This window comes from Natrix helvetica, assembly GCF_964273705.1.
Source record: "Natrix helvetica genome assembly, chromosome: 2".
In the NCBI taxonomy this organism is placed as follows: Eukaryota; Metazoa; Chordata; class Lepidosauria; order Squamata; family Natricidae; genus Natrix; species Natrix helvetica.
The window spans coordinates 250,061,187-250,087,671 of NC_138552.1; the positions used below are offsets into that span (position 1 = coordinate 250,061,187).

Below are 26,485 nucleotides of genomic sequence, written 5' to 3' on the forward strand. Positions count from 1 at the left end.
CCAGGCAACATCTTGCGGCACACTAGTGTGCCGCGGAACAGTGGTTGAAAAACACTGTCTTAGAAGATGGTTCTGTTGCTTTATCTGCTGTTGGGGCGTAAAGCTGTCTTCCGCCTTCAAAACCGTTGACCATCTTCTCCTGTAACCCTGGAAAGGAGCCCTTACGAGGTCCTACCAGCCGGCCCAGCTGGACCAGGGTTTTTTAAGGAGGTGTTACTTTTCCATCACTCACCCTTTGTCCAGGCTTGGGATCGTATTCTGCCCCATACATCCCTGCGACCAATCCGCTCGCACAGAGAGGGCCTCCTCCAGGTGCCGTCCACCAGACAGTGTCGAGGGGCGGCGCCTAGGAGTAGAGCCTTCTCTGTGGCGGGCCCAGCCCTGTGGAATGACCTCCCTCCGGATATTAGGAATACCTCTGACCTCCGCTCCTTTCGTATAAAGCTCAAGACCCACCTATTCCAAGTAGCTGGCCTGGCTCAACTTTGATCTAACTATATCGCTCCTGACGGGTTTTTATTTGGGTATTTTAATTGCATTCAATTACTTAGGGGTTTCTAAACATTGTATTTTATTGTTTTTATTTATTAGCCGACCTCCTCCTTCTACATGTCCTGGTATATGTTTTTGTAATATGTATGTCTTGTTTATATATTTATTTCATATGTTTTATTGTACGCCGCCCCGAGTCCTTCGGGAGAGGGTGCGGCTAAGAAATAAATATTTATTATTATTATTATTATTATTATTATAGGCAGAACAGACAGACAGGCAAATCAGAATGGGATTTATTCATTGTATATTGTATTAATTCTGATTGTATAACCTAACTACTTATCTTAAAAGTATTTCAGTTAAAAGCATGTATTGGTAATCCTTTGGTCTTCAGTTTCAGACATAAATGGTTACAAGTTTGAGAATTTATTTAGAAAACATGAACTGAAAGAATTTAGATTCAGTTTTTCTTTATAGCAGTATATAAATATATGTAATTAGCCTTATACTTATCTGCATTAGAATCATTAGAAACGTAACCCCTTTTTAACCTGAATACTGTTCCTTTTTCAATGTCAGCCTGTTTCTGGACCAGTACAGAGCTAGTCTGGTGGATGCAATAAAGAGATTACTTCATCACAGTGTAAGTATGTTTCTATTTTCTCCTGAACATGGGCTTCAGAATAATTAGTCTGTGCACAATGATTGAGAGAGTAATGGAATGGCAGGATTAACGTCATGTAATACTTTAATACTTATTATGTCCAACTTCAATTGAGTCTTCTAATCTATCAGATTCCTTCCTAATCATAAACTAGAAAACTTCTTATACTTGGCCTTCTGATAAGGAACACAGTGGGAAGTAAAATAAATGAAACCGCTTCAAAGATACTGGGAGATTATTTTTATCAAAGCATTTCTTGAGTATTTCCCTTTGATAACAATGTCTTCATATTAAAGTAAAATTCTGATATTGAAAATTTTTATGTTAGCTTCTGTCATGTGTAATCCCTTCAATAGTAACCTTTGTCATTGTGTATTTATTTGTTACAAAGTGATATTTTTAACTGCTATTTATACTAAATGAATTGTATAGTACAGTAATTTTGTAGGAAGTGAATAAATAATCTTGATAAATTGATTTTTTTTAATATCAAAACAAAATCCTTAATAGCTTCATGCCCACACAGATACAGAAGTTAAATCTTCACCTGACCCAAAGATGGTTGGAAACAGATTCTGAATGTATGAAACACTTAGCAAATAAATGAATATGAAATATACATTCAGTCTATGCTTAAAAGAGGTTTTCTGCTATTGACAGAATAAAAACAGCTTAACCTTGTTAAAACCATATTTGTGAAGTGAGATGAATAACAACAAATTAAAAGCATCTTTTTCTGAAGAGAAGCATTGCCAATCTCAACCACCAGCTCTAGGGTACTATTGTTGCAGTTGTTTGTTATATCTCAATGACTAAATAATAATAATAGTAATTTTTTTTAAATGACTCTCCCAGCTTCTCATCTTGACCTTCAACAAACAGACAGGTTAAGCAGGAATCCAGAATACATGGAAATGTTAAAAGCCCAAATGCTGTTGGGCTGCTTGTTTCAGGAAAAGTAAATTCTGAGGATCTTGATACTGAAGGCACATAATCTGTAGTTTCATAAAGTGATCCATTAACTTTATAGATTCAGAGCTGTCACCTTCAAGTATTTTCTATTGTTCTAACTGAACTTTATTTATATGCTTATCTGGAGATGATGATGACTGCTCTCTGAAATACCAAAAGAATATACAGATAGCTCTTGGTTAATGAATGCCTCTCTCAATGACCGTTCAAACTTATGATGCTGAAAACGTAGATGTATGAACGTATAGCTATAACAGCATTCCTATGGTTGTAGGTTCGTAATTTGGATGCTTGGCAACCAGTGAACATTTTCAATGGTTGCAGCATTCCACAGTGATGTGGTTGCCATTTACAACTTTCACAGCTAGCTTCCAACAAACAAAATTATTGGAGAAGCCTGCAATAAGTCGCAAATTCAAGTTACACAACATTGGGCTTAATGACTGCAGGTGATTCATTTATTGACCTCAGTAGAAGTGACAGAAATTGGGCATGGTCACATAATATTTCACTTAATCACCCTGCTACTTAGTGACAGGGTTGCTGGTTTCAATTGTGGTTAGTAAGTCCATGCGATAGACTTAAACTTCAATCTCCCACTGAATTTAGAAATAATTATTTCTGACTGGAAAAATAGTATTGTTTTCTGAACAACTCATCATAGCGCAAGTCTTTGGCAGATGCATATAGAGCTGATAAAGTAATTTTGACATACCTGTATTGCAGAATTTTACATTTGACAGATCAATGAGAATTTGAATCCTTTGAAGTGGAAACTCTTGATCTCCTGAGCAAAATGTCCTAAACCTTTTTACTACCATCCATCCTTACAGAAAATCCAGGTCCTACAATCTGTGCACTGAGAATTTCTCTGTGATATCTGAGACTAACCAAACAATTCTCCCTATTGTTTGGCAAAAGGCTATCATTTCACAGGGGGGCATAAAAACAGTGATTTTATTAGCATTAAGTTATGAGCATTAGTGTCTCTATGGTCTTCAACTTGTGTTTTTCTACTACTATATCCAAAAATTAGCCGTAAATCTATTACCTATATTACAGTGTAATGTTATGTTTAATTCATACTTGCAGTTTTCACTAGTAGATTATCATTTTTCCCATTTTCCAGCATTATTCTTTATAGAACTATATAGTAGTAGTAACTCCTGAAAAATTAATGCTGCATTTGGATTTTCCACAGATGAATTTGGTTTTGCCACTGTTGCCTTCTGTTCATTTTTATGATTTATTTTGATGCCATCTTCCCTAAGTAAACAGTTCGGTGCTTGCTATGCCCTTGCTTCAGGGACAGAATGTTGATAGCACAATATTTATATCAGATCCTCCATTTGTAGAGCAACCTCCAGGAAGATAGAATGCTACTGTCCCTTTGTGTAAGTTTCTAAATGTCCAGTTTTATAGGATTCTCCTAGGATTTTAGCAGTAAATAAGAATCAAATAATTTTGTAATAGAAGCAATAATGGTGATCAAAATTCAAGAACTATGCAATTTATTCAGCCATACCAGAAAGATTAATCACATTAAACTTGGAAATCCAATGCAAGTAGAATAGTCAAAGTTTGATTAGCTGGAAAAGTAGGTTTATACTGAACTGAGCAAAAATCTTGTAACAGAGCAATGTTTTACAAACCAGCTACCTTCAGATGATTTTTTTTCAGGTTGATTTTATCTCTCAGAAAAACAAATGGGATCTGCAAAAGTTCTGGATGAATGGCACAGGATGTATTTAACTAAATCAAGGCATTTCCCAAATCTTTCAGAATTCACTATTCCTTTAAATTATTTGAAAGTTGTTTTAGAATGCAGCAACAATCTTTGATGGAGTGCCAATTTTTTTGTACAGTACTAAACTAGCAAGATGTATTTATTTAGAGAAGATATAATTTTAAGGAGCTAAGATTTTGCCATTTAAGTGAGGTATGGTATTTAAAATTATATTTTTAAAATATAAAATCATACCCTATGTGAAGATAAAAATCTTCTCTCAGAATTACACAGTGCTGAGTTGTGTATTCTATTAATTGTTTTTACATTAATTTGCTTTTTACCAGTTTAAAAATCATGGGGATAGTTGGTCTTTTGGTAAAAGAGATAGTAGGAAAATCACAATAGCAATAGTACTTTATATACTGCTTCATAGTGCTTTACAGCCCCTTTTAAGTAGTTTACAGAGTCCAGGCCAAACCGTGAGCAACCCATTTCTGGTCCTGGGGCTATAAAACTTGATTTGGGAGCTGCTTGAAGCACAATTCCCATCTATGGTCGATATGAACCCATTTAAAACAATTTGTATCCTTCTGTTGACTTATACTTCCTAGAAGCCCGTGAATTCAGTGATGAATTAAAAAAATATTTTTGCAGGGGTTTTCTTACTGTATCGTGAATCTATTATTTCAGAGATACAGAGTGGTTAAATTTATTGGATTAAACCCAAAATTTATGCCAAGAGAAGGATGCTCGGATCATTGGTTTTTTTTTACGTTCTCCGTTCCATTCCAGTTCTGATAAAACTTTCAGGGATATCCACCGCAAAATCCTGATATGTGGTAGATTGGACAGTGATAGCTGAAATTTATTCCAAAAAAATCCGATGTACTGTAAGTGCCTAAAGCAAGCAAAGCATATATTAGAATAGAATAGAATAGAATAGAATAGAATAGAATAACAGAGTTGGAAGAGATCTTGGAGGTCTCCACCCAGTTTTTTCAGTTACCCCTTTCTCCACTACTCATCCTCTGTTGCTCATCCAAGATATTTTTTGTAATTCCTACAAACACTAGATGAATCTTTTCTGCTAGTGATAATGGAAGGAGAAGTGTAAAAAAATCAGTGTGAAAGCATGTCCTATTTACACAGTTTTACATGCAACATTTGTACAATTTCCTCAATTCTTAACAAAAATTAAACATGACTATGGATCAATTTTTTATATCTTATAGTAATTCTCTTTAGCAATTTGATTTAATAGAATAATTAGATAAAATGATGTGGAAAAGATAAAATACATTTTGAATAACAGTCAAGTGCAATTATTCATGTTAGGTGAAGTTTACTTATAACATATTTTTCAATATCTTCCTGTTTCTATTTTTTTCATACCATTGTCCATTTTAATAATTTGTTAACAATTTTATCAATTTTATGTTACAATTTAAATAAAACATATAAATGTTCTTCATGTTTTAGGGGAAAGCTCTGATATTTGCTCCACTTAGAGGAGATACTCTAAACCAGTTCTGCAGTCTAGCTGAAAAGGCTGGTTTTTCTATCCAAAGACATGAAAATTATGATGAACGCATCTCAAACTTCCACTCCAAGGTTAGTTTTCTGTTCATGGTAGATAACACTTTAATCCACATTGCATTTTGAAAAGATCATGGTTCTTTTGGCAGGTAACCTAAATGTTTGATTAAAGTACTCATAGGTATGCTGCTTCTAAATAGCTATTTTTTGTATCTGATTATTTTGTGTAGAAGAGCCATCCTTTATCTTTGCATATCTAGAAGCCCTTTACAGAGGCTTTGCTTCATCATTTCCTCAGAATTAATCTGTTCATTCATAGGGATCCAACTCAAAGCATTCAAGTGTTTAATTTTGTTCATACATATCTATTAAAAACAACTGTGTATATTTGAGCCTGAAGCTTCTGGCAATTAACTTTATTGAATATCAAAAAATGTGAAATTAATTAGGAGGTGAATGTCTAATTGTATCATATCATATTTTAAATCCACATTTGATTTATGGATGGGTCAGATGGTAGCTTCAGATGGAATGATCTCACACAGACTGTTCAGGTTATGAGGCTATCTGTGTCTGACCTCTATATTACAATAGTTAACCAAAAGTACTTCTCTAAATATGATTTTAAGCCTGTTTTCTTAAAGTGACTATTCTCATTGTCCTCTTTTATGACATTTAGTGTAATAAAAGTATAATGTTATGATGCATGGAAACTTCATACTTCATAAACTTTAAATTTTCTAAATAACTGCTTCCAGTCCCATGCATTTCAATTCATGAACCAGGATAGTGATGTTCATTATACTAAAAGGAGGAATGGGAATCAGTGGTTGCGTCCTGTGTTGTTCTGGGTCCAGTGTTGGTTTTCGTGGCTGGGACTCGTTTGTTGACTAGGGCTAGTTTCCAGATGTCAGGTAGGCGGGAGGTATCGTCATGTTTATTCATGTTGTGGGTGTGTTTCTCTATTTCGATGGCTTCCATAATTATTCTCTTGTTGAAGTGTTCAGTTTCGGAGATTAATTTGGTTCCTTCAAAATCAATTTCAAGTCCTGTTGCTTTAAGGTGCTGGAAAAGGGAGGATGTTTTTTCTTCTTTTCTGATTGCGTTCTTGTGTTCTGCGATGCATGCATTTATTCTCCTATTAGTTTGTGCAATGTATGTGGCTGGGCAGATTTTGCATGGTATTTCATAGACTCCTTGGTTTTCTAGCTGGATCTTGTCTTTGGGGCTTCTTAAGATGTTGGCTATTTTTTGGTCAGTGCTGAAGGCTGTCTTGATATTGGGTTTGTGGGGAATTTTGCTGATTTTATCTGTGGTGCATTTGATGTAAGGGAGGACGGCGATGCCGTTGTCCTGTTCTGTGTCTCAGTTCTTAGGGGGTGTCTCCTTTTAGATTAGGTTGGTAATTGTGTTTCTTTGGAATCTGTTGGAAATTAATATGATTGTGAGAGTGTGTAATTCAGTTTTCAGGTGGTCTCTGTCCACCAAACCAAACACCTATCTGACAAAGACCATTTTCTCCCTATAAATAAATACCCGGGCAATGTCAGGTTATCAGCTAGTTACTTCTAAAGTGGAACCCTACACTTAAGTCTCTGAAAAATTCTCCTTCCCCTTGAACAATTCAGAGAAATCTTCTACCAATTCCTCTATCAAGGAATGTTGAAGTTTTATCTGTATCACTTGAGTGGGCTCAGAAGCTAAAGAGTTTCTGATCTTAATTTTAATCTATTTTTTTCACTGTGCTCTTTGATTTTAATTATAGAGAATGTGGTAGCATGCATGGATTCTTAGTCTAAAGAAACCTATAGATAGATATGAGTGATCAATAGCATTCACATAACATACTGAATTGCAAACTGACCAACCACATTTTAACCTAGCAATTGTAGATTAGCTAATGGTTCAGCATGTCATGCAAGGCCAGAACTGTGGGTAAATTAAGTGAACCATGGCTACATTAGACTTGAATAATCATGGCATGAAATGCTGTAACTTGGATTCACAAAGACCACAATTTTAAACAGACAAAAGGTAGGGGAAAAAACCCTTTACTTATGAAATTTACTATCCAGAAGATATACAATATACAAAACCCCATCATGGTTAACTATTAAGCATAATAGTTAAAAAGAAATCCAGGTTCAAAAAATATACCAATTGTGAGTAGATGTTACCTAAGTGACCAATGTTTAATCCAACAAATTTTTATCACGTCACACTCAAATATTTTTCAGATAAATAGTACTGTATATATAGCAATGAGGAAATCTGTCTTGAGTGCACCTCTTCTCTAAACTTTGTTGCTTTCTAAACAAGAAAACTACAAGAATTACATTTCAGTATCCTTTTGCTGTGCCTCTTTATCCCATAAATTTCAGTAACGGGGGAGGGAGAGAATCTACATTAGGTAATTAGGACCATATATGGTGCATCCTTGTGAATTAGAAGTAAAAATGACTACGCACTAATGGGACAGAAAACAGTAGCTAATAGTGAATGAACTACGGGCAAAACCAAGCAGAAAGACATTCTTTTCTTGTATGTGTCTGCAGCATGCCAGCAACCAATCCGTGCAAATGAGTGAAGCCCCATCCATGGCATGCAGGCAGCACGCAAACCATGCCCTCTCCAGTCTGTGGAAAAAACCTTTCTTCATGGAACCAGTCTCTGGTACCCAAAAATTTGTGGAGCGCTGCTCCATAGATGCAATTATATGTATGGACTCTGGCTGCTGATTTTTTTAGTAGTTTTTAATACCAACAACCATAGTATGCTTCTGGACCTCCTGAGATTTGGGGCGGAGATCATGAGTAAGCAGGGTTCTTCTCTTTTCCTCTCAGGTTAGATTCCGTAAATGTTGGCAGTGGGGGATTGATTGATCTTGGAACTCTTGAGGTGTGGAATGCTGTAGGACTTAGCAGTCTTCCTCCTTCCATTTAATATCTGTATGTAGACACCAAGTAAAGCCATCCATCAGATTGGAGCAGGTACCCTCAGTATGCTAATGATACTTGGCTATACATCTTTACCCCAGGCCAACCAGGTGATGCTATCAAGGTCTTGTCCCAGTGCCTACAGGCTGTTGGGACCTGGATGGAAGTGAAGAAGATCAAGTTCAACCCCAACAAGACCAATGGATAATAGGGGCTGCACTTTTCTTTTGGGACTGGTGTATAATTTGGGGGTCTATTTTAGACTCACAGATCTTGCTTCAGGAGTGAATGGCAGTGTGGCAAAAAGGGAGGTGAGGCTGCAATCTATTGATGGGCTGTTAAATATGAATTATTTTATAATGAATTTTATAATTCATATTTTCTACTTAGTTATTTCTCATTTACTGAAATTTAGCACACTTACATATTATTTGTATTATAATTTCTAATCTTTGATTACAATTAAAATTTGATTTCATTTGAATAAATAATAAATAGAAATCTGAGGGGATAAATATTAAGAATGAAAAATAAAAACATAAAAGGAAAAATAAGTATAAAGTAAGCTTATAGATTCGGGATGAAAAAATCCAATTAAACATTTCTATGGGTTTTTTTTGCTGCCATTTGTTGTCCATCCAGACTTTTATACTCCACATTTAAATATCAATGCTTGAATTAAAAGCATTGGAAGTACCTGATTAAATGCCACATCAGAATAACAAACTGAAATAATATGGGAATAAAATCTCTTTTTCCCTCCCTCTTTTACTCATATACAACACAATGTCTTTTCTCTGTAGTGTTTTAGTGTATACCATCTCCCTTCAGTTCAGTGCTGTACTTTGCTATACAAATATTCCAGCCTTGACCAAAAGCATTAGTTAAGGCACTGTATAGACATAACCCACAATTAATGTTAATAAGCAATTATTATTTACTAAGCTTGAAAGATATGGCCTTCTTGGTCTTCTTTTGTGGGAGAGAAATTCCTGGAAAGTTCAGACAATGCCTAGATTTAGGGTAAACCTATTATTTAAAAATGTTTGGGTATCAACACACACACACACCATCATACTGAAAAACTATCGAGCTACAGCCTTTCTCCACCTTGGCAACTTCAAGATATGTGGACTTCAACTAACTCCAGAATTCCCCAGCCAGTTTTGGGTGTTGATATTCATGCATCTTAAAGTTGCTAAGCTTAAAAAAGCACTGATATAGACACACAAATAACCTGTATACAAAGCTGGAAATATTAAAAAATTGAAAGAATAACAGTGGCCAGTTGGTTTCTTCCCCTTCAATAAATCTGCAATTATCCAGAGGATTGCAGAGCAATAGATAGACTTCTTGTCCATATATACTTCTCTTTACTCAAAGGGTAAGTAAGTACACAAGTCACATTTATATTCCTTCTAGGGAGGCTTGGACCTTGTCTAAAATAATATAATAATAAGTGGATCAGCAAAATGCAGTGGACATAATATACTTAAATTTCAGTAAAGCATTTGACAAAGTAGACCACAACCTCTTCTTGGTAAGCTAGAAAAATGTGGGATAGATAGCATCGCCACTGTGGGTGGATGCTGATAAACCATACTCAATGCATAGTCCTCAACAGAACTACATCCACATGGAGGGAAGTAAGTCGTGTTCTGTTTAAGGCCCAGTACTCTTTAATAGCTTCATAAATGATCTAGATGAGGGAATAGAAGGGATAACACATCAAATTTGCAGATGACACTAAGCTGGCAGGAATAAACACGCCAGAACCCAGGCTCAATATCCAAAAAGTTCTTGACAGACTTGAACACAGGGCCCTATCTAACAAAATGAAATTCAATATAGAAAAAAGTAAGGTTTTACACTTAGGCAAGAAAAAAAACAACTGTACAGGTACAGACTATGTGAAACTTGGCTCAATGCCAGTAAAAGTGAGGCAATATTAATAGCACTAAGACTTATATATCACTTCACCATGCTTTGCAGCCCTCTCTAAGTGGTTTACAAAGTCAGCCTATTGCCCCCAACAATCTGGGTCCTCATTTTACCGACCTTGGAAGGCTGAGTCAACCTTGAGCATGGTAAGATTTAAACTGCCAAATTGCAGGCAGCCGACAGCCAGCACAAGTAGCCTGCAGTACTGCATTCTAATCACTGTGCCACCTCGGCTCTTGGAGTCCAAGTGGACAATCACTTAAAAATGTGTGAGGCAGCTACCAAAAAGGCCAATGCAATCTTAGGCTGTATTAACAGAGGGACAAAATCAAGATCATGAAGTATTGGTACCGCCTTACAAAACCTTATTTTGGCCAGTCAGAATACTGCATCCAGTTTTGGTCACCACAATATAAAAAAGATGCTGAGACTCTGGAAAGAGTGCAGAGAACAGCAACAGGGGCTGGAGGCTAAAACATGAAGAACAGTAGCAGGAAGTGAGTATGTTTAATCTAGTGAAAAGAAGAACTAGGGGAGGCATATATGTCTAGCAGTGTTTCAATATTTAAGGGGGTGCCACAAAGATGAGGTAGGCAAACTATTTTCCAAAGCACCAGAAGGCAAGACAAGAACAAATGGATGGAAACTAATCAAGGAGAGAACCAATCTAGAACTAAGGGGGCATTTCCTGACAATGGGAACAATCAACCAGTGTAATGGCTTGCCTTCAGAAGTTGGGGGTGCCCCAGCACTGGAGGCTTTCAAGAACAGACTGGAGAGCCATTTGTCTGAAATGGTATAGGGTCTTCTGCTTATGTAGGGGATTGGACTAGATGGCCTGCAAGGTCACTTCTAACTCTGTTATTATGTTCTCTAATAAGCGCTTCTGAGTCTCTAATACTGAGTCTCTGGAAAGAGTGCAGAGAAGAGCAACAAAGATGATTAGGGGGCTGGAGGCTAAAATATGAAGAACAGTTGCAGGAAGTGAGTATGTCTAGTCTAGTGAAAAGAAGGATTAAGGGAGACATGATATGGTAGCAGTGTTTCAATATTTGAGGGCCTTTCTAAAAGGAGATAGACCGATACAATTTCCCCTCTTTAACCATTCCATCTTGCTCCTTTGCTACCACTACTGATCTTAAAACAGCAATGTAACTAGTAAGTAGCATCGTCCATCCATATCTCTCTGAGAACCTTAAAAAAAAGAAAGGTAGACTGCATATACCGATATGTAAAATAATTTTAAAAAATAATAATTTCAGGACCTGAGAATCTCTTTTCAGGTAGCCGTGCTGAAAAGATTTCCAATGCATCATAGAACCTTTCCAGAGTACCTGCTAACTCTTATGGATCAGAATTGCCGTAGTAACCCATAGTTGTCCACTTGGGTTAGGGTTACGGTTAGAAAAACTCTATAGCTTCTTTAAGAGAAAGCACTGACAAACAATAGGGCCCTCCTAGAGTTGTTGTTAAGAGTGACTACAAGCTTTGAGTGACTCTTTTAACTGTATTTTAATGCTGGGAGTGCTGTGTCAGTGTAACAGAGTAGAAGAGGTGGCTTAAAAGAACAATAAAATAGGCTTTCAAGAACTGTATGAAACTTGCAGCTTATCTACAAAGTTCTCAAATTTCTCATGGGGGATTGAAAGAATTATACAAATTCCCTATTTTCTGAGTGATTCCCCTGGATGCATAATTGCTATGGAGTCGATGATGGGAGATGCCTTGGGTTGCTGTTGAGCAAACTCTTTCTGAAAGTCTTCAAGAATAAACTCTGAGTTTGGGACACCCATTAACATTTCAGGCACAAATGTGGATTTATTAAAAAAAAAAATGTTTTCTGCTGCCTGATATATGGTGCAATGTTAATAATAATAATAATAATAATAAATATTTATTTCTTAGCCGCACCCTCTCCCGAAGGACTCGGGGCGGCGTACAACAAAACATAGGAAATAAATATATAGACAAACATACATATACCAAAAACATATACCAAGACATATACAAAACATATACTAGGAGGAGGCGAACTGGTAAATAAAAAAAAGTAAAAACACAATGTTTAAAAACCCCTAAGTAAATTAGATGCAATTAAAATACCAAATAAAAAACCCGTCAGGAGCGATATGATTGGATCAGAGTTGAGCCAGGCCAGCAACTTGAAATAGGTGGGTCTTGAGCTTTACACGAAAGGAGCGGAGGTCAGAGGTATTCCTAATATCCGGGGGGAGGTCATTCCACAGGGCTGGGCCCGCCACAGAGAAGGCTCTACTCCTAGGCGCCGCCTCCCAGCACTGCCTGGTGGACGGCACCTGGAGGAGACCCTCTCTGTGCGAGCGGATTGGTCGCAGGGATGTATGGGGCAGAATACGATCCCGCAGGTAACTAGGTCCTGAGCCATGGAGCGCTTTGAAGATCGTTATCAAAACCTTGAAACCTTGTTGATTAAAGCATGGCTTGTAATAGTTTCTTTAGTTCTCTCTTTGATTCCTCATTGTATGACCCAATATCCCAGAGGCACAGCAGTTCCCATTCACCTTTCTTTCTTCTTCTGGGTCTAAGGAATATGGAAGTACGGAGAACCATTTTGGTACTCAGTTTCCTGTGTAAGAGGCAAATTTTTCATTGCTGCTTTCCTTAGACTTGGGAGATCAAGAAAATTAGTAGAGGATATCACCATAGCTCTATCATGTTAAGCTTCACATGAGTTCCTTTTCTTTTTTCAATGTTAAACAGCCCCTAAGGCAAAGGGAAGGCAGGGAGCTGGCACACAGCCTGACCTCGCAATGGGCAATTATTTCTTTCTGCTTTACTCTGTGTTCAGGTGCTGGCTAAGTGCTGCCCTGTGTTAAAGGCTCAAGAGGTGTGTTTTCTTTTTAATTGAATTAAGTCTGTCAGAAGAATTTTTCAAGCTCTTCTCCCCATTTCAAATCATACTCTAACTATACAATCTGTAATCAAAAGTAGCTGCACAATATTTCACATTGGAGACACCGAAATATAGGCTGTGGGATGCATAGATATAAAACAATTTCCTCAGTCAGGTTTGGGTCTTGATGCTATACTTCATTCGCCTCTGATCAACTCTGGGTTTAAGGAACATGACAAAATAATTGCGTTCCAGCTATGTTAAATTTCCCCTTGGATAGTGCATAGAATGGTAGATGAAATCGCACTGCAAAAATACTTTTGGGGACTTACACAGCTAGAACAGGAATGCATTGTGCATTAGGAAGAAAATAGCCACTTGGGCACCAAGCATCCCCTTTGTGCAGAACAAAATAGAAAGCAATGGAATGGTGTTTGATAGAATAGCCAGTTGATAAATTGTTGATAGGAATGTTGTTGCATTTCTAGGACAGCAAAAATAGAAGAAGACACAATGCTTGTTATATGACTATGTGTTATATGTTATATGAGGTGCATTTAATTTGGTGGGTCACACATTGAGCTACATCAATTCCCAGTTTCTCCTGCAGTAAGAGAGGCTCTGAAGAACTCTATCAATCCCAGATATGCTCACTGTTCAGAGCAAAAAAAAAACACCAATGTCAGCAAAGCTGTTCTGAAATAATGGCACTAGAGAAGTAATTGTATGAAGCTGGCTTCCATGAACATTCCTGCTAGCTTCCACCCTTCTCCCTAGTGCCCCATGCAACGTATCTCTCAAACTCCCTGCATTGTTCCTTGTTGATAATTTAGCAGGTGATACAAAAGGGGACACCTGCTATTTATGGCCGAGAAAACCATTGAAAGTACCCAGTGAAGAGAAGCATCCTATCCAGAGCTCAGATGACACCATTAAACCCTAATCACAAATAGCTGGATCAGCCACGGACACCCTCCCCCCACCCCCGCAAGAGTAGGAGAGCGGGCTTAAGCCATCCAGTGCCATTCACATGCATGGTCCTTTTGTTTTTTGAGAATCATGAAATGCCACCCTTTGAGGAAAAAGTATAGGAATAATTACTTCTCCCTGCATGGGCATATATAAATTATAAACTTTATGCTCAGAGATTAATGAATTAAATGTAAAACTTATTCATTTTATTAATCAAATTTATATTCTCTCACAAACACAGAAATCTCTTGTATGAGTCTTGTTTTTTATTCTTCCAGGGTGGCTGAAAATCTGAAATGGCAAAAGGGATTAATAACTGAAAAAGAATTAGAATCAGAGCATGGGGTTTGGGCAATTTTCTCTACTTTTCCAAATAAAAAAATTAAAAATACCTTCGGTATATACTGTATGTTTAAACTTTGTTAGGGAAAGTTGCTAGGGGTACATTTTTCAATAATCAGTCCCTTCATAACAGAATAATTGAGTAAAGGAAAAAAATGTCACTTAAGTGTCTGCCATTACAGATAAATGCTAACAGAGTGATTTTTTACTTACGTATTTGTTTCGAACAAATTCTCAGTGAATTTGATGCATTTTACTTTGACGTATAGGGTTGCCTTGTGAATCACTGTGATTGATTGTTGTATTGATGCATATTTTGGTCAGTAAATTGTATGTAGTTTGAAAGAGCTTGAAACAAAAGAGCCACTCCTTCTTTAGGATTAAGATAGAGAAACACAAGCAATTATACAGTAAATAACAATAGCATTCAGCAGTTGAGGCAGTACAGCAATGTGCAAGAATGGAAGAGGGCTCAGGCAAAGTTGTATAGGTTGAAAATAGAGATACTGCAAACTTTATATGCCCCTATAGTTGGATATCAAACTCCCCCCACTCCCCACTCCCCAAGCTCAGTGGCAAATATTTCCATCCTTTTGGCTCGTTAGTTAGTTTTCTCCTAAACTGATGATGGCTGATATACCTACTTTTTGGAATTTTCTTCTTTCTTCTTCCAAGAAAAAGTGGATAGGGAAGGAGGGACTTCCAACTGCAAGGCTGCTGGGCTGACTGGAACCTTCGTTTTTTGTTGTTGGATTTATGTGAAAAGTTTGGTTGTTAAGTAGGATCATGCTTTCTGGTTGCATATCCAAGCCTCATCTTTTCCTTGGACGTGTTTTCTCCCAAATGAAGGAGAGGCATTTTCCTTTCGGCTCCGTGTTATCCTCTTATCCCTACTGTTTTGGAATAGAGCGTAACCAGCTGGAGAACTGTAAGAAGCCTGATAATGCAGCTATTTTCTGCTGTCCCGTCTTAATCTTGTTACACAAATGGTTGTGAAGAGATTCATGAATTTTAATTTTGCCCTCTGCATTAGTGCTTCATGTCACTCATCCACAGCTGCCTTCTATGGCAAGTTATTCACCCCTCCTCTTAGAAGGGGGGGGGGAATTAGTTACAATCTTGACAGTAGTGCAAGTAACAACAATTAAAAAAAATCCACAGATTTAGGCAACCACCCATGAAGCTGATTAACAGGCAGTGATCAGGAGGAACAGCTTTGCCTCTTAAACTTTTCACCTCTCATTGTTAGCTGTGAAATTTTATTTCCGTTTCAAAAAACAAGCCTGTAATCAAAACTGGGCCTACACTTTATTATTATGCTTTTGTTTAAAAAAAAAAAAGCTATAGACACATCCTTTTCCCAGGTTGGGTTTCATAACGCATCACTCTCACACTCACCTATGGAATATTTTCTTAATAATTAATACATTTTTTTAAAAAAATAAGGAGATGTAGGTTATGCTCCTTTGCAAATATACGTTGCAAACTGGGTATGTTACATTAAATATTCAATATTTCCCTTTCTCCTGAGATAAGTAACCAAAATATAAGATGAGAGTAGCACAGATTTATGTTTTAACAGGGACAAAGCAAAGTCGCAATGGTTTTTTAAACAAAAGCAATGACTGAGGCTATGGCATGAGAGCAGAATGTGATGTCAAAAGAATAGTTATATTGCCTTTCTCCTTATCTATTTGAAATACCACATTACGAGTGGTTAGTGCTTATAATGTGTCTGGTGCGCGGTTAATAATTGTGGCTACTGTAAAGGGTAAACAGTATGAATTCCGCTCCCGTTGCTGCTGTTCACCCTGTGGGTCTGAGTGTGTTACATCCAATTAGGAGGGAAAGCATAATGCTACTAAGAGTGGCCATATAATTTATTTCAGTTCTCCTAGGCCTCTCTTGCTCTCCTCCCTTTTCTTGCCTCCAAAATTGAAAAATTGTTTTATTCACAATTTGCTTTTAGTTTTCGTGCAATTCAAAGGGTGGGCTCACAAGGGTTTTTTTTTCCCCCATTTCATAAAATTACAATAATTAATTGGGCTCAGAAGTGCAACCATGATGTGGGCAATAACACTCTACATAATATTCTGGACTGAAGCATATGCACTGTTTACAAATGCTTCTGTGTATGCATATATGAGTTCAATAATGTTATGTTTCCAATGCACTTACGATTGGATAACAGGTTGCAGTAATACATGCCTTTGTGGCATTTATTTGTTTAACATCCCCCTGCTAATCTGGAATAGTGAAGCTGGGTCTCGATTGTGTTTAAACTCTGCAATGGAGCCTTTGGGCTGGCCACCAGAGGTCACTAGAGAATTCAGGTTAAAAGAAACATGGGGGCAGACCAGATCTGCTGCATTCCTAAACAAGAACATTTTTTTTTTCTTATGGGCTTACAAGATATTATTTCTGGATGTAGGTTAGTGAAGCTGCTGACCCAAGACACATCAGAGTAGAGAAGATTATGAGCAATAGGAATGGCCATTTGAAGTTTAGTCCTCAAAGAAATGAAGTTTCCTTTCTTAAAAAGACAGACCTTAAGATGCAACTGGGGAAAACTTTGATCTGGAAATTATTCTGTGTACTTTTTTTAAAAAAATGAAGTGTTTCTTTATTATTATCACCGTCAACACTTATAACAATGGAGTGTTTTGGGTCCTTCAAGAGATCACTTGGAATGTGTCCCATGAAAATTCATACCACCACCACCCCACCAAAAGAAAGAAAAAACAGTTATTTTCTGCTGTTAACCAACATTTTGGTATTTGCTATGCCCTTGTAAAACAAAGTACATCAGCTAAAGTACATCAAAGGATGGGGCTCACAAGGTTTTTTTTCCCCGTTTCATAAAATTACGATAAGTAATTGGGCTCAGAATGACAAGAATAACATCATCTGTACAAAACGTTGGATATTATTTAAAATGCTGCATATTATTATAAAATTAATCAGCCATTTTATTCACATAGAATTCTTGGTGCTATTGAAGACATTAGCGAACCAAATTGTCATTTTTAACATGGCTGAGAATTTGAACAGATTAATAATTGTTGTTGGGAAAATTGCACTACTCATAAATGGCAAATTATTCCTCAGAATTAAACAATAGGATGGTAAATTCCTGTTTATATAATGGCTAAAAAGAAATGTCAAAAGCTATTTCGAATATGTAATATTCTAGCACACATACGTACACTAGAGTATTACATATTAAATAGTATATATTAAAGAAAAAGGAACATTTCATATTATTCGCCTCTTATCTTTCAGTTTTGTGTTGCCCTCCCCCCCCTTCCCGCGTAAACACACACGAAATTGTTTCAGTGAAGTCTTTTTAAATGTTAAGATGACTTGATTTTCATCTGGATAGCTTGTTGAATTCAGTAGTTTGTGCCTATAGAAAATATATGCCAAATTCAACTACTTGGTAAATAAGTTCTCACTGGAGAGCTGGCTAAGTGAATACTTGTTTTAAGAATGAATACATGTTACATTGACTGAGTTATAGAGTTCATATAACCTTTGTTTTTGTTGCTAAGAATATGCGGCACTATTCTATGTCCAGAGAGATAAGTCTGAATTACCATGTAAAACTACTGAAGTTTGACAGTTGTTGATGATCATAGTGTTCTATCAATTATAAATTAAAGCTTTTTTTTTTTAGGAGGCAGTTTAGCTTTCATTTATTTGCACATTCCAGATGAATCATATTTACTCAACTGCATGTTATTTTCTCATCAGCAATTTTGATTACTGGTGCTTATAAAAAACAAAAATAAAAATTATGCCAAATGTTTATTTTCTCCTTTGATACCCATTCATCCAGCAACAACAAAAAAATCAGACTTACCAGCAAAGATTATGTTGCTATGATTACAACAAATTGACTGTTGCTTTCTGTTTCTTTATTTGCAGCTTAAAAAAGAAGAAAAAGATATTTATGATCCAAATCTCCACTATCCATTTTTTCTTGTTTTAACCAAAGAAGGATAGAATATGGGAAGACAATACTTTTTTGTTTACTACAAAATGGACTGTATATAATAATTTCATGGGAAAGGTAAACTCTGAGCAATACAGAATAGATCATTCTCAGAACTTTGAGTTCATTATATTAAAAAAGAGAGTTGGACGTCTTAAGAGCTCTATTTTCCTTTGTGGCTGTCATTTCGCACATGATTTCTTCGTCGTGACAAAAATGTTTTTTTCCCCCTGTTCCATCTGGAAGAATGTGTTTGACCAACTGCAAAATGTTAAAGGATTTATTGTTCAAGTAAGTGAAAAAAACAGATACTGATATCTGCTCAACATTTGAGATCATATATTCTATGAAGTCTTCGTCTTCTTTTACCATTACCCCTTAGGCTATTTTTGAAAATTACCTTTTGGTTGTTGTTTTTTCAGTCTGAAATTTTTCAAACTCAGTTTATTTATCAGATTTTTTTTTTCTTACAAGATTTGAGATTTCGAAGATCTATTGTTGAATTTTTATTTTAGGGTAGGTTTTTTTTTTTGTCCTCTGTCAGTAGATGTATTAGAAATTATTGCTTCAAACCAAAGCCTCATAAACTGACCATTTGTCCTCTGGACACAATGCATTGGCCAGCCCTCTGCTCCTCCTCTCCAATTATGTGTGATTAGTCTCAGTGTGTTGTGTCAAGAAGGGGGAGTGTGCTGAGTACTTATTATCTGTTTAGGTACAAGAAGAGTGCTCTGACTATGAATGAAAAGTGAGTCTTTATCAGTACTGAAATCTAACTGCAACTGTTCCCTATACTTGCTATTAAAAAATAGATCCTTGTCTGAGAAATGTTGGGTGCTGTAAAAATTGTGGGCTTTCCTTTGCTCTCTCACTCCCCCAAAATATATCCTAACGTCAGGCATAGGCCACATCATTTCATTAACATTTTTGTCCCAGAAGTAATGCATGCCTTTCAAAGCCTAAGACAAAACTATTTGGAGTTGTTTTCTTGCTGGTTTAGGAAACATTTTGGCATCTTAAATAACTTATCATCTCCATCTCCCCCCCCCCCTCTCTACTATTTTTAAAAGTCTGGGGAGAGTATCAAATAATATTACACTTCATTGTGTGCTTAATTGGCAAAGTATATGAAAATAAAATAATTACCCCTGAACTGATGTTTCTCTTCTCTGATTTAATAAGTTGCCCACAAACTCCCATGCTCTTCCATCTTTCCCTCAAATGCAATTTCTTTACCATCAGTTTACATGACGGTACATTCCACACTTTTTTATGCTCCATTAGAGCACCTATATGGATCGCAGAAAGCATAGGTCAAATCGCAGTTAGATCATACATTTCTTTCTCACAAAAACCTGAATTGCAATGCCAAGTGATGGGCTAACATCACAATAGCAGCAATTTATTCCTCTTTTGATAAACAGCAGTCTATTCTCAGTGTTGGATAAAGACCAGGGGCAATGCAAACCAGCCATTTATCCTAGTATTTCAGTGGTAGATCTCCTTTTATGGATTTTATGGATTTCACATTGAGACGCTTACTGCATGGAATTTCTGCTCAGAAATGGCAAGAATTTAGAGATGGATGGTTTTATCATCACTGTGTGTCTTATAGGTACACGTGCTACATATATTTAATAAAAATCTTGTATAGAAAAGGCGCAATTAGTACCCAACTACCCATGTATATGGATCGTCCCATATCATTACAAAAGTATTCAAGAACATGACAAATGGATATATTTGCTAACTTTTACATAATGACCCTGGAAATTATTGTTTCACTCTTTTTCCCCCTCTGAGTAGATAACAAGTATATCAAAATGAACAACTAATTATTATTGTTTGTTTCTTTTCCCCATCTGTCATGTCAGTACAAGCTAGTGTCTCAAATGCAGGCTATTATCCCGTAAGGGTTTAATTGAAGGGGTCTTAAGAACACGATCCTGCAAACATTTATGCATTGAGGCTGAATGGTGAAACTAAATTACTCATGCATATAATTGATGAAAGGACCAGAGGCCCTAGATTGTAGCATTTGCTGCTAAAGATCATTGTATAAAATTCTCTGTGTGCCCCCCCGCCCTATTTCTCTGGAAAAAAATTAAGTTGCTTTGTGGTGGGATACCCCTTCTAAAATTATCATCATCTCTATATTGGTTTAATTAAGCACACATTCTAGTTCTTTCTTGCTTCTGCTTCTCCAAATAGTAATGTTTTACAATGAAAAGCCGGTTTTAAAAAACATTATTAACAGTGATTGTAAGCATAAATTGATTTGAACAAAATTTAAGCAACCTTCAGTTAAACACACTCTGTAATGGGGATATATGCTGGGTTTTGTATGAATGATGAAGTTGATGAATGTGTGAAGTATGAAATTAAACTGAATGAGTCCCTTAAAGTTAAATCAGATGTCAATCATCAACAATCAATGGAAACAATACATTGGTGAAACTTTTCTTATGTGCTTGTAAATTGCTCTTGAAGGGATTTTTTTATACTGAATGATAGTTTCTGAGTCTCTTCTTGATAGAAGTTGCAGGAGGAAAAATTCTGATTTCAGTAACAACGTAATGGGTATATGACAAACATCTTGTGAGTTTTTTAGAAAGTAGTTTTCTAAAACATGGTTTCTAAAAGTCTGCAAAGTGATTTTGCCAAGATTAAAGATGAAGAGAATGCATTTTTTTTGAAAGAGATTAGGAAAGAGATTAGTAAAAGAGGCATCAAAGATTATGTTGGGCAATGTTATAAGTGTTACATGCAGTAGTAAGATTTGTTTTGTTTTCTATTGCTATGCACATATTGTGATAAAATAGGAACTATTGTTTCCCTTTAATTTCTGAATATTTAACTTGTATTCTGCACATTTAGTATCCCTTTGATTTTTTTTCTCCTTGCAAGGTTACATAAATTAAAAGGGTATTCTGCCCCAATCGGGACACTAGGGACAATATGTCACATCTTCAGCCAAAGAATTCGCATAATCTAAGGCAATACTTGTGCAGAGACTAATGGAGGGCAAGGTCAAGTTCCAGTGAAATCAATTCAGATCAAGGCAGGAGAGAAGGAAGCAGACAAAAGGCAAAGGCAAGATGAGGTTGGTTGGAGAAAAAGAAGAGCCAGTAGGGCAAGATAGGATCAAAAGCACGAAAATGGCAGAAAGTATCTGGTTATTCATCCCTAAGGACTGAATGCAACATGCTCTTACAAGTGTGAGTGCTTGTAACATTCTCACCCTTGTCAATCAAGAGTTTAGGAAATAAATATGAACATTCTCCAGCAGCGTTGTTCCATCCCTCAGCTGAAGAAAGTATTTCCCCTTCCAAAAAAGAAATCATATATGCAAATGGCCCATGCCTCACACTCTTGTACAAATATCATTTTCAGCAAAAACAACAAAAAAGACCCTAGACATATTTCTGTATAACTCGATTAACTTCCAACCCCTGGTGTTGATTCAGAAATATTTATTTATTTATTTTTAGCTCACCTTGATCATTTTTATAAATAATACAAAGGTAGCGAACATACAGTATCTAATAGTTCCTCCTATTTTCTCCACAACAACCACCTTATTATCTTAATAGCATTATCTTTAAGGGGGGAATGCGCAAAAAGGATATGGGGGAAATCCAGGTTATTATAGAAACGTGAATTTTCAGAGAGCCATAAATCCACGATTACAGAGAAGCATATTTTGTTCTGTTCCAAAATCCATACAATATACAAATATTTTCTTTAGCGCAACATAATGAGCACAAACTTGTGGCCAAGATGTAATAAAAACCAGATGATATCTCCCATATAGATTTAATGATTCTAATATCAAAGTGGTTTTTTTTTTAACTTTTGGCCCATCTTATTTCCTCTGCCGTATTCAACATTTTCACTCCTCAAAAGTAATTGACAAATTGCTTTTATTTATTTCATTTCATTTCGACTGTCACCTGACTGGGCAGCTTGTGGTTCTGCCATTACATTCCAATCGCTTTGTCCAATGGTAGGGCCAAAAGTTTAAAAAACATCTGGAAAACATCTACTTCTAAGATGTTGTACAATCACACAAAGTAAACCCAAGCATTTTTTTTCCTTGCATACACAACCAGATGCATAAGATCTGCTGCACAACACAATCCCACTGTGACATTTTGTGAGCTCTTTGCACACACAGGTTTTTTGGAAACAATTCAGCTTGTGTTATTTCTGCCAAAAATCCAAATACCTCATTAGTCTGTTGAAGCAACAATGACAAAGATACCTTTGGCACCTTAATACCTATATGATTTATTGGAGCTGTGCTTTCATAAGCTGAAGCCCATATTAACAAAAGCATGAAGTGACCTGGAAATTGTGCAGATAAGGGTTTTTGCTGAGGGAGAAACAGCTTATCTACAAATCACATGCCTCATAAGGAACAAACAAGTTGGTATGAAGATTGGTTTATATTATTTTAGTGTATATCCCATCTCTCTGTCCAGATAGAAGGCAGGATTGTTGATGGTCACCAAGTCCGCTGCTGTGATCAGTACTTTTATTTTGCAAATACTTTTAACACATTCCATCCAACCTTCAACATTCCCAGGAATACACAGCTCTTTGCTTTCCCACTTCTATTCTCTGTCCCTAAGAAACACCTTATTGTTTTTCCTGTTGGATTCCCATTGCTTCTAGGCTTCCACTTTGTCATCAGCAAACAAGCCTGCACCATTTTCTACAAAACAAATCTATAATGTTTCCGTGTATTCTTCTCTTCACCATTCAAAATATACTGTGAATTCCCATGCATCTGTAGTTCTTTTTCTTTCTACTGATAGCTCAGGTAAGCGTGGCTCAAGGTGATTAAGCAAGTGTATCTGATAGTCCAACCTTGATTTAAAAAATCAGTCCTCTGTGTTGGCTGAACAGGATCTCTTTTTAAAGATGCTTCTCATTAACACTCATGTCATATCTTATTTTATCTCCAGATTCAACAATTGCCAAGTTTTCAAAAACTGTTTAATGTTTGAGCTATTTTTCCCAGGAATGAAACCCTCCATATTTTTTGAAGAGGGAGGGTTTAAAAAAGCTTCTGGTGCCAAAATTTAAATCAACAGATTTACTTTTATCAGAAACAAACTACAATAGTGTGGGACAGCAATTGTGTTGGGATAAAAAAAAAAAATCCCGAAAAAGGCTAACTAAACTAAGCGTTCTGCCCGTGGTCTTTGTATTCTCTGACTTGGTAAATGGCTCTTAGCCTTCTGTCCCTCACGGCACATCTTCATTTCATGTAGTTTTTAAATGATTAAACAGATCATGCTGTGACATCTAAAATGTCAACAAGTCCATAAATCTGGAAAACAGGAATGTAATAAAATAGGTAATAGGAGATTCAGGAATTAATAGAGGCCCTAATATGGGAGTGCATACAGTAGCTACATATTGGAAACAGTGCAAGTGAAGATGGCTTAGTATTGCAAACTGAGGAAGAAAATTGTTTTTAATTAGCACCTTCCTAAGAACTGCTGATTAATACTGTTTGGTTTGGTGAAAAGCTTTCAGCTGAGTAATTTGTACAGCCATTACAACAGTTTTGTTAGAGAAGGGACTCCTGTTGTTAAACACAAACAGCAGATGATAATGGTGGAAGATGAGTTTGTCACGTAACAATTCACCTTATTGGTTGGGGGGGGGAAGCTTTACATAAAATCTAATACAGTAGTAGATATCAGCAGAAATCGCGTATAGCATACACTGGAAAGAAATGTTATATGGTTTATAAAATTATGCACACATTTTAAAGGCAGTAGGCTTTTAAGCTGGTTGGTAAGTAGGCTTGTTGTTAATATTGTTCTCCTTGTGCTGGTTATTTAGCCTGTAAAATTATGTTCCATGTCCGAATAAAGTGCTGCATTTAAACCCAAGATAATCTTCCAGGATGTACTTTTTTTTTCCCCCTGAGAGGTATTATTACTTATTTTTGGCTAGCTTGGTGGATAGATGCTATTTTATCCATTGGAGAATTACTACTCAAAATCTTTACTCCCAACTTGCCTAATAAGGTAACATGCAGATTTCATTTCCATCCAATTAGATGTTAGGTACGATATACAGTAAACAGGAGAACTTTAAAAAGAAAGAAATGTGATTAACAATGGAGGAATATGTATATTAAATTGTTACACTATCCAAGAAATTGCTTGACTGGGGGTGCCATAATAGAGCATGAGAGGGTTTCTCCCTCCCTCCCTCTCCCCGCCCTTTTCGACAGGCCTTTGGGGTAATAACAAGGGTTGAGGCTCACGACAGTGCCAAATAAGCTTTAGACAGCATAATAGTCTGCAAAGAAAAGCCACAGAGCACTAATGCGAAAGAAGAGCTGTCCACCACATGCAGCAAAAATCACCAAAGGTCATTTTATGGTAGCAATTGTGACACAAAATTGGTGGTCATGCTACATGTCTAATACTCAGCGCAGCTTTATAAATGATGGGCCCCTAGCGATGGCTGTCATTAAGTGCTTTCATCATAATAAACTTTAAACTGTTGGCTTTATGAATCACCAGCCAGTTTCAGCTGTTCGGTGGATGGCGCTTGCAGGGCCTTAAGTGTGACAAGACCTATTAGGAACTGCAACCATGCTTCAAGCACACTTGGCTTTCCCACTCCTGGGGTGATTGCAGCCTATTAAAAGGCATCTGGGAAGATTTTTCTCTAGCAATCTCTGATCAAGAGCTTTTTTGGGCTTTGACCTGCATTTCCTTCAAGACTTTCTCCAAGGAGTTTCATAAGAGCAAAAACTCCAGAGGATTTATAGCCACTTCTGATTAATACCTTTTCAGGGTGTTTTTCCCCCCCTCCTTTTGCAATGCTCCCACTGCTACATGGAGAAAAGCTTTCATTGTTCCTAAGGTGTTTATTTGTGACCTTTTCTCGGCTTTTCTGATTCCTTCTAACATGTTCTCAGCAAATCTCTGGTTTGTAACCAAGATAGTTGTTGAATTGTTGCAGCTTTAAAGAGCAAAATGACTTTCAGATATGCATATATGAAGGTACGTGGGTGCACAAACACACATATACACAGAGCTAATGCTAGCAGTTTTAAATCTATAGTGGAAGCTTTTAATTCAGGAAAAAGGATCCTTTCCTATTATTCTTAGTGGCAATTCAAGATTAAATTTTAACCTATGGCTCATTCACATGACATTTTTTTTGCATGTGGATCTGTTATATATTGATAGAATATTCACCAATCCAATGGTGCTTTGTTTTGTTTTTAACCAGCATCATAAAGACCTCTTTAAATTCGGTCTCCTGCTTTGCTTTTTTTTTAAAGTCAAGATATCTGACATTGCACCTGGAAATATTATTCTCTAAAGCAGTGCTTCTTAACCTTAGCAAATTTATGATGTTTGGATTTTAACTCCTAGAATTCCCCGGCCAGACACACATTTTAAAGTTGCCAAGATTGAGAATAGGTCCAGAATAGGCAAGAATCATTTCTCTTTGGGCAATGCTTTCTCCCTGATTGAAGACTTGATCACTGGAGTAGAGGGATAGGGCAATTTCTCCTTCTCAGCAACATAGAGAGGGTAGAGTGCCCGATTGGTGCCCGATTGCCACCATGGACTAATCTAAGAAATTCTTTACATCAGGGGTGTCCAAACTTGGGAACTTTAAGACTTGTGGACTTCAACTCCCAGAATTCCCCAGCCAGCCATGCTGATTGAAGACTTGATCACTGGAGTAGAGGGATAGGGCAATTTCTCCTTCTCAGCAACATAGAGAGGGTAGAGTGCCCGATTGGTGCCCGATTGCCACCATGGACTAATCTAAGAAATTCTTTACATCAGGGGTGTCCAAACTTGGGAACTTTAAGACTTGTGGACTTCAACTCCCAGAATTCCCCAGCCAGCCATGCTGGCTGGGGAATTCTGGGAGTTGAAGTCCACAAGTCTTAAAGTTCCCAAGTTTGGACACCTCTGCTTTACATGAATGTTAATCCTTTGAAATAAATTTTAAACAGAAATCAAACATTATCCACATA

The 26,485-nt window shown here is 36.7% G+C and overlaps 1 protein-coding gene across 7 annotated transcripts in view; it reads left to right on the plus strand.

Moving 5' to 3' along the window:
* Positions 1–24,352, plus strand: part of CAMKMT (calmodulin-lysine N-methyltransferase) — a 266,737-nt gene extending 242,385 nt beyond the window's left edge. For 5 of the 7 annotated variants that reach the window (XM_081940278.1, XM_081940277.1, XM_081940275.1 and 2 more), the window contains 3 exons: positions 1,075–1,138; positions 5,340–5,471; positions 18,387–24,352. In XM_081940278.1, the coding sequence (XP_081796404.1) occupies positions 1,075–1,138; positions 5,340–5,471; positions 18,387–18,464 (274 nt within the window). In that variant the 3' untranslated portion in view covers positions 18,465–24,352. Of the gene's footprint in view, positions 1–1,074; positions 1,139–5,339; positions 5,483–18,386 lie in introns of all 7 variants that reach the window. The other 2 variants (XR_014174269.1, XM_081940279.1) reach the window with 2 other exon arrangements.
* Positions 24,353–26,485: the final 2,133 nt, after the last annotated feature.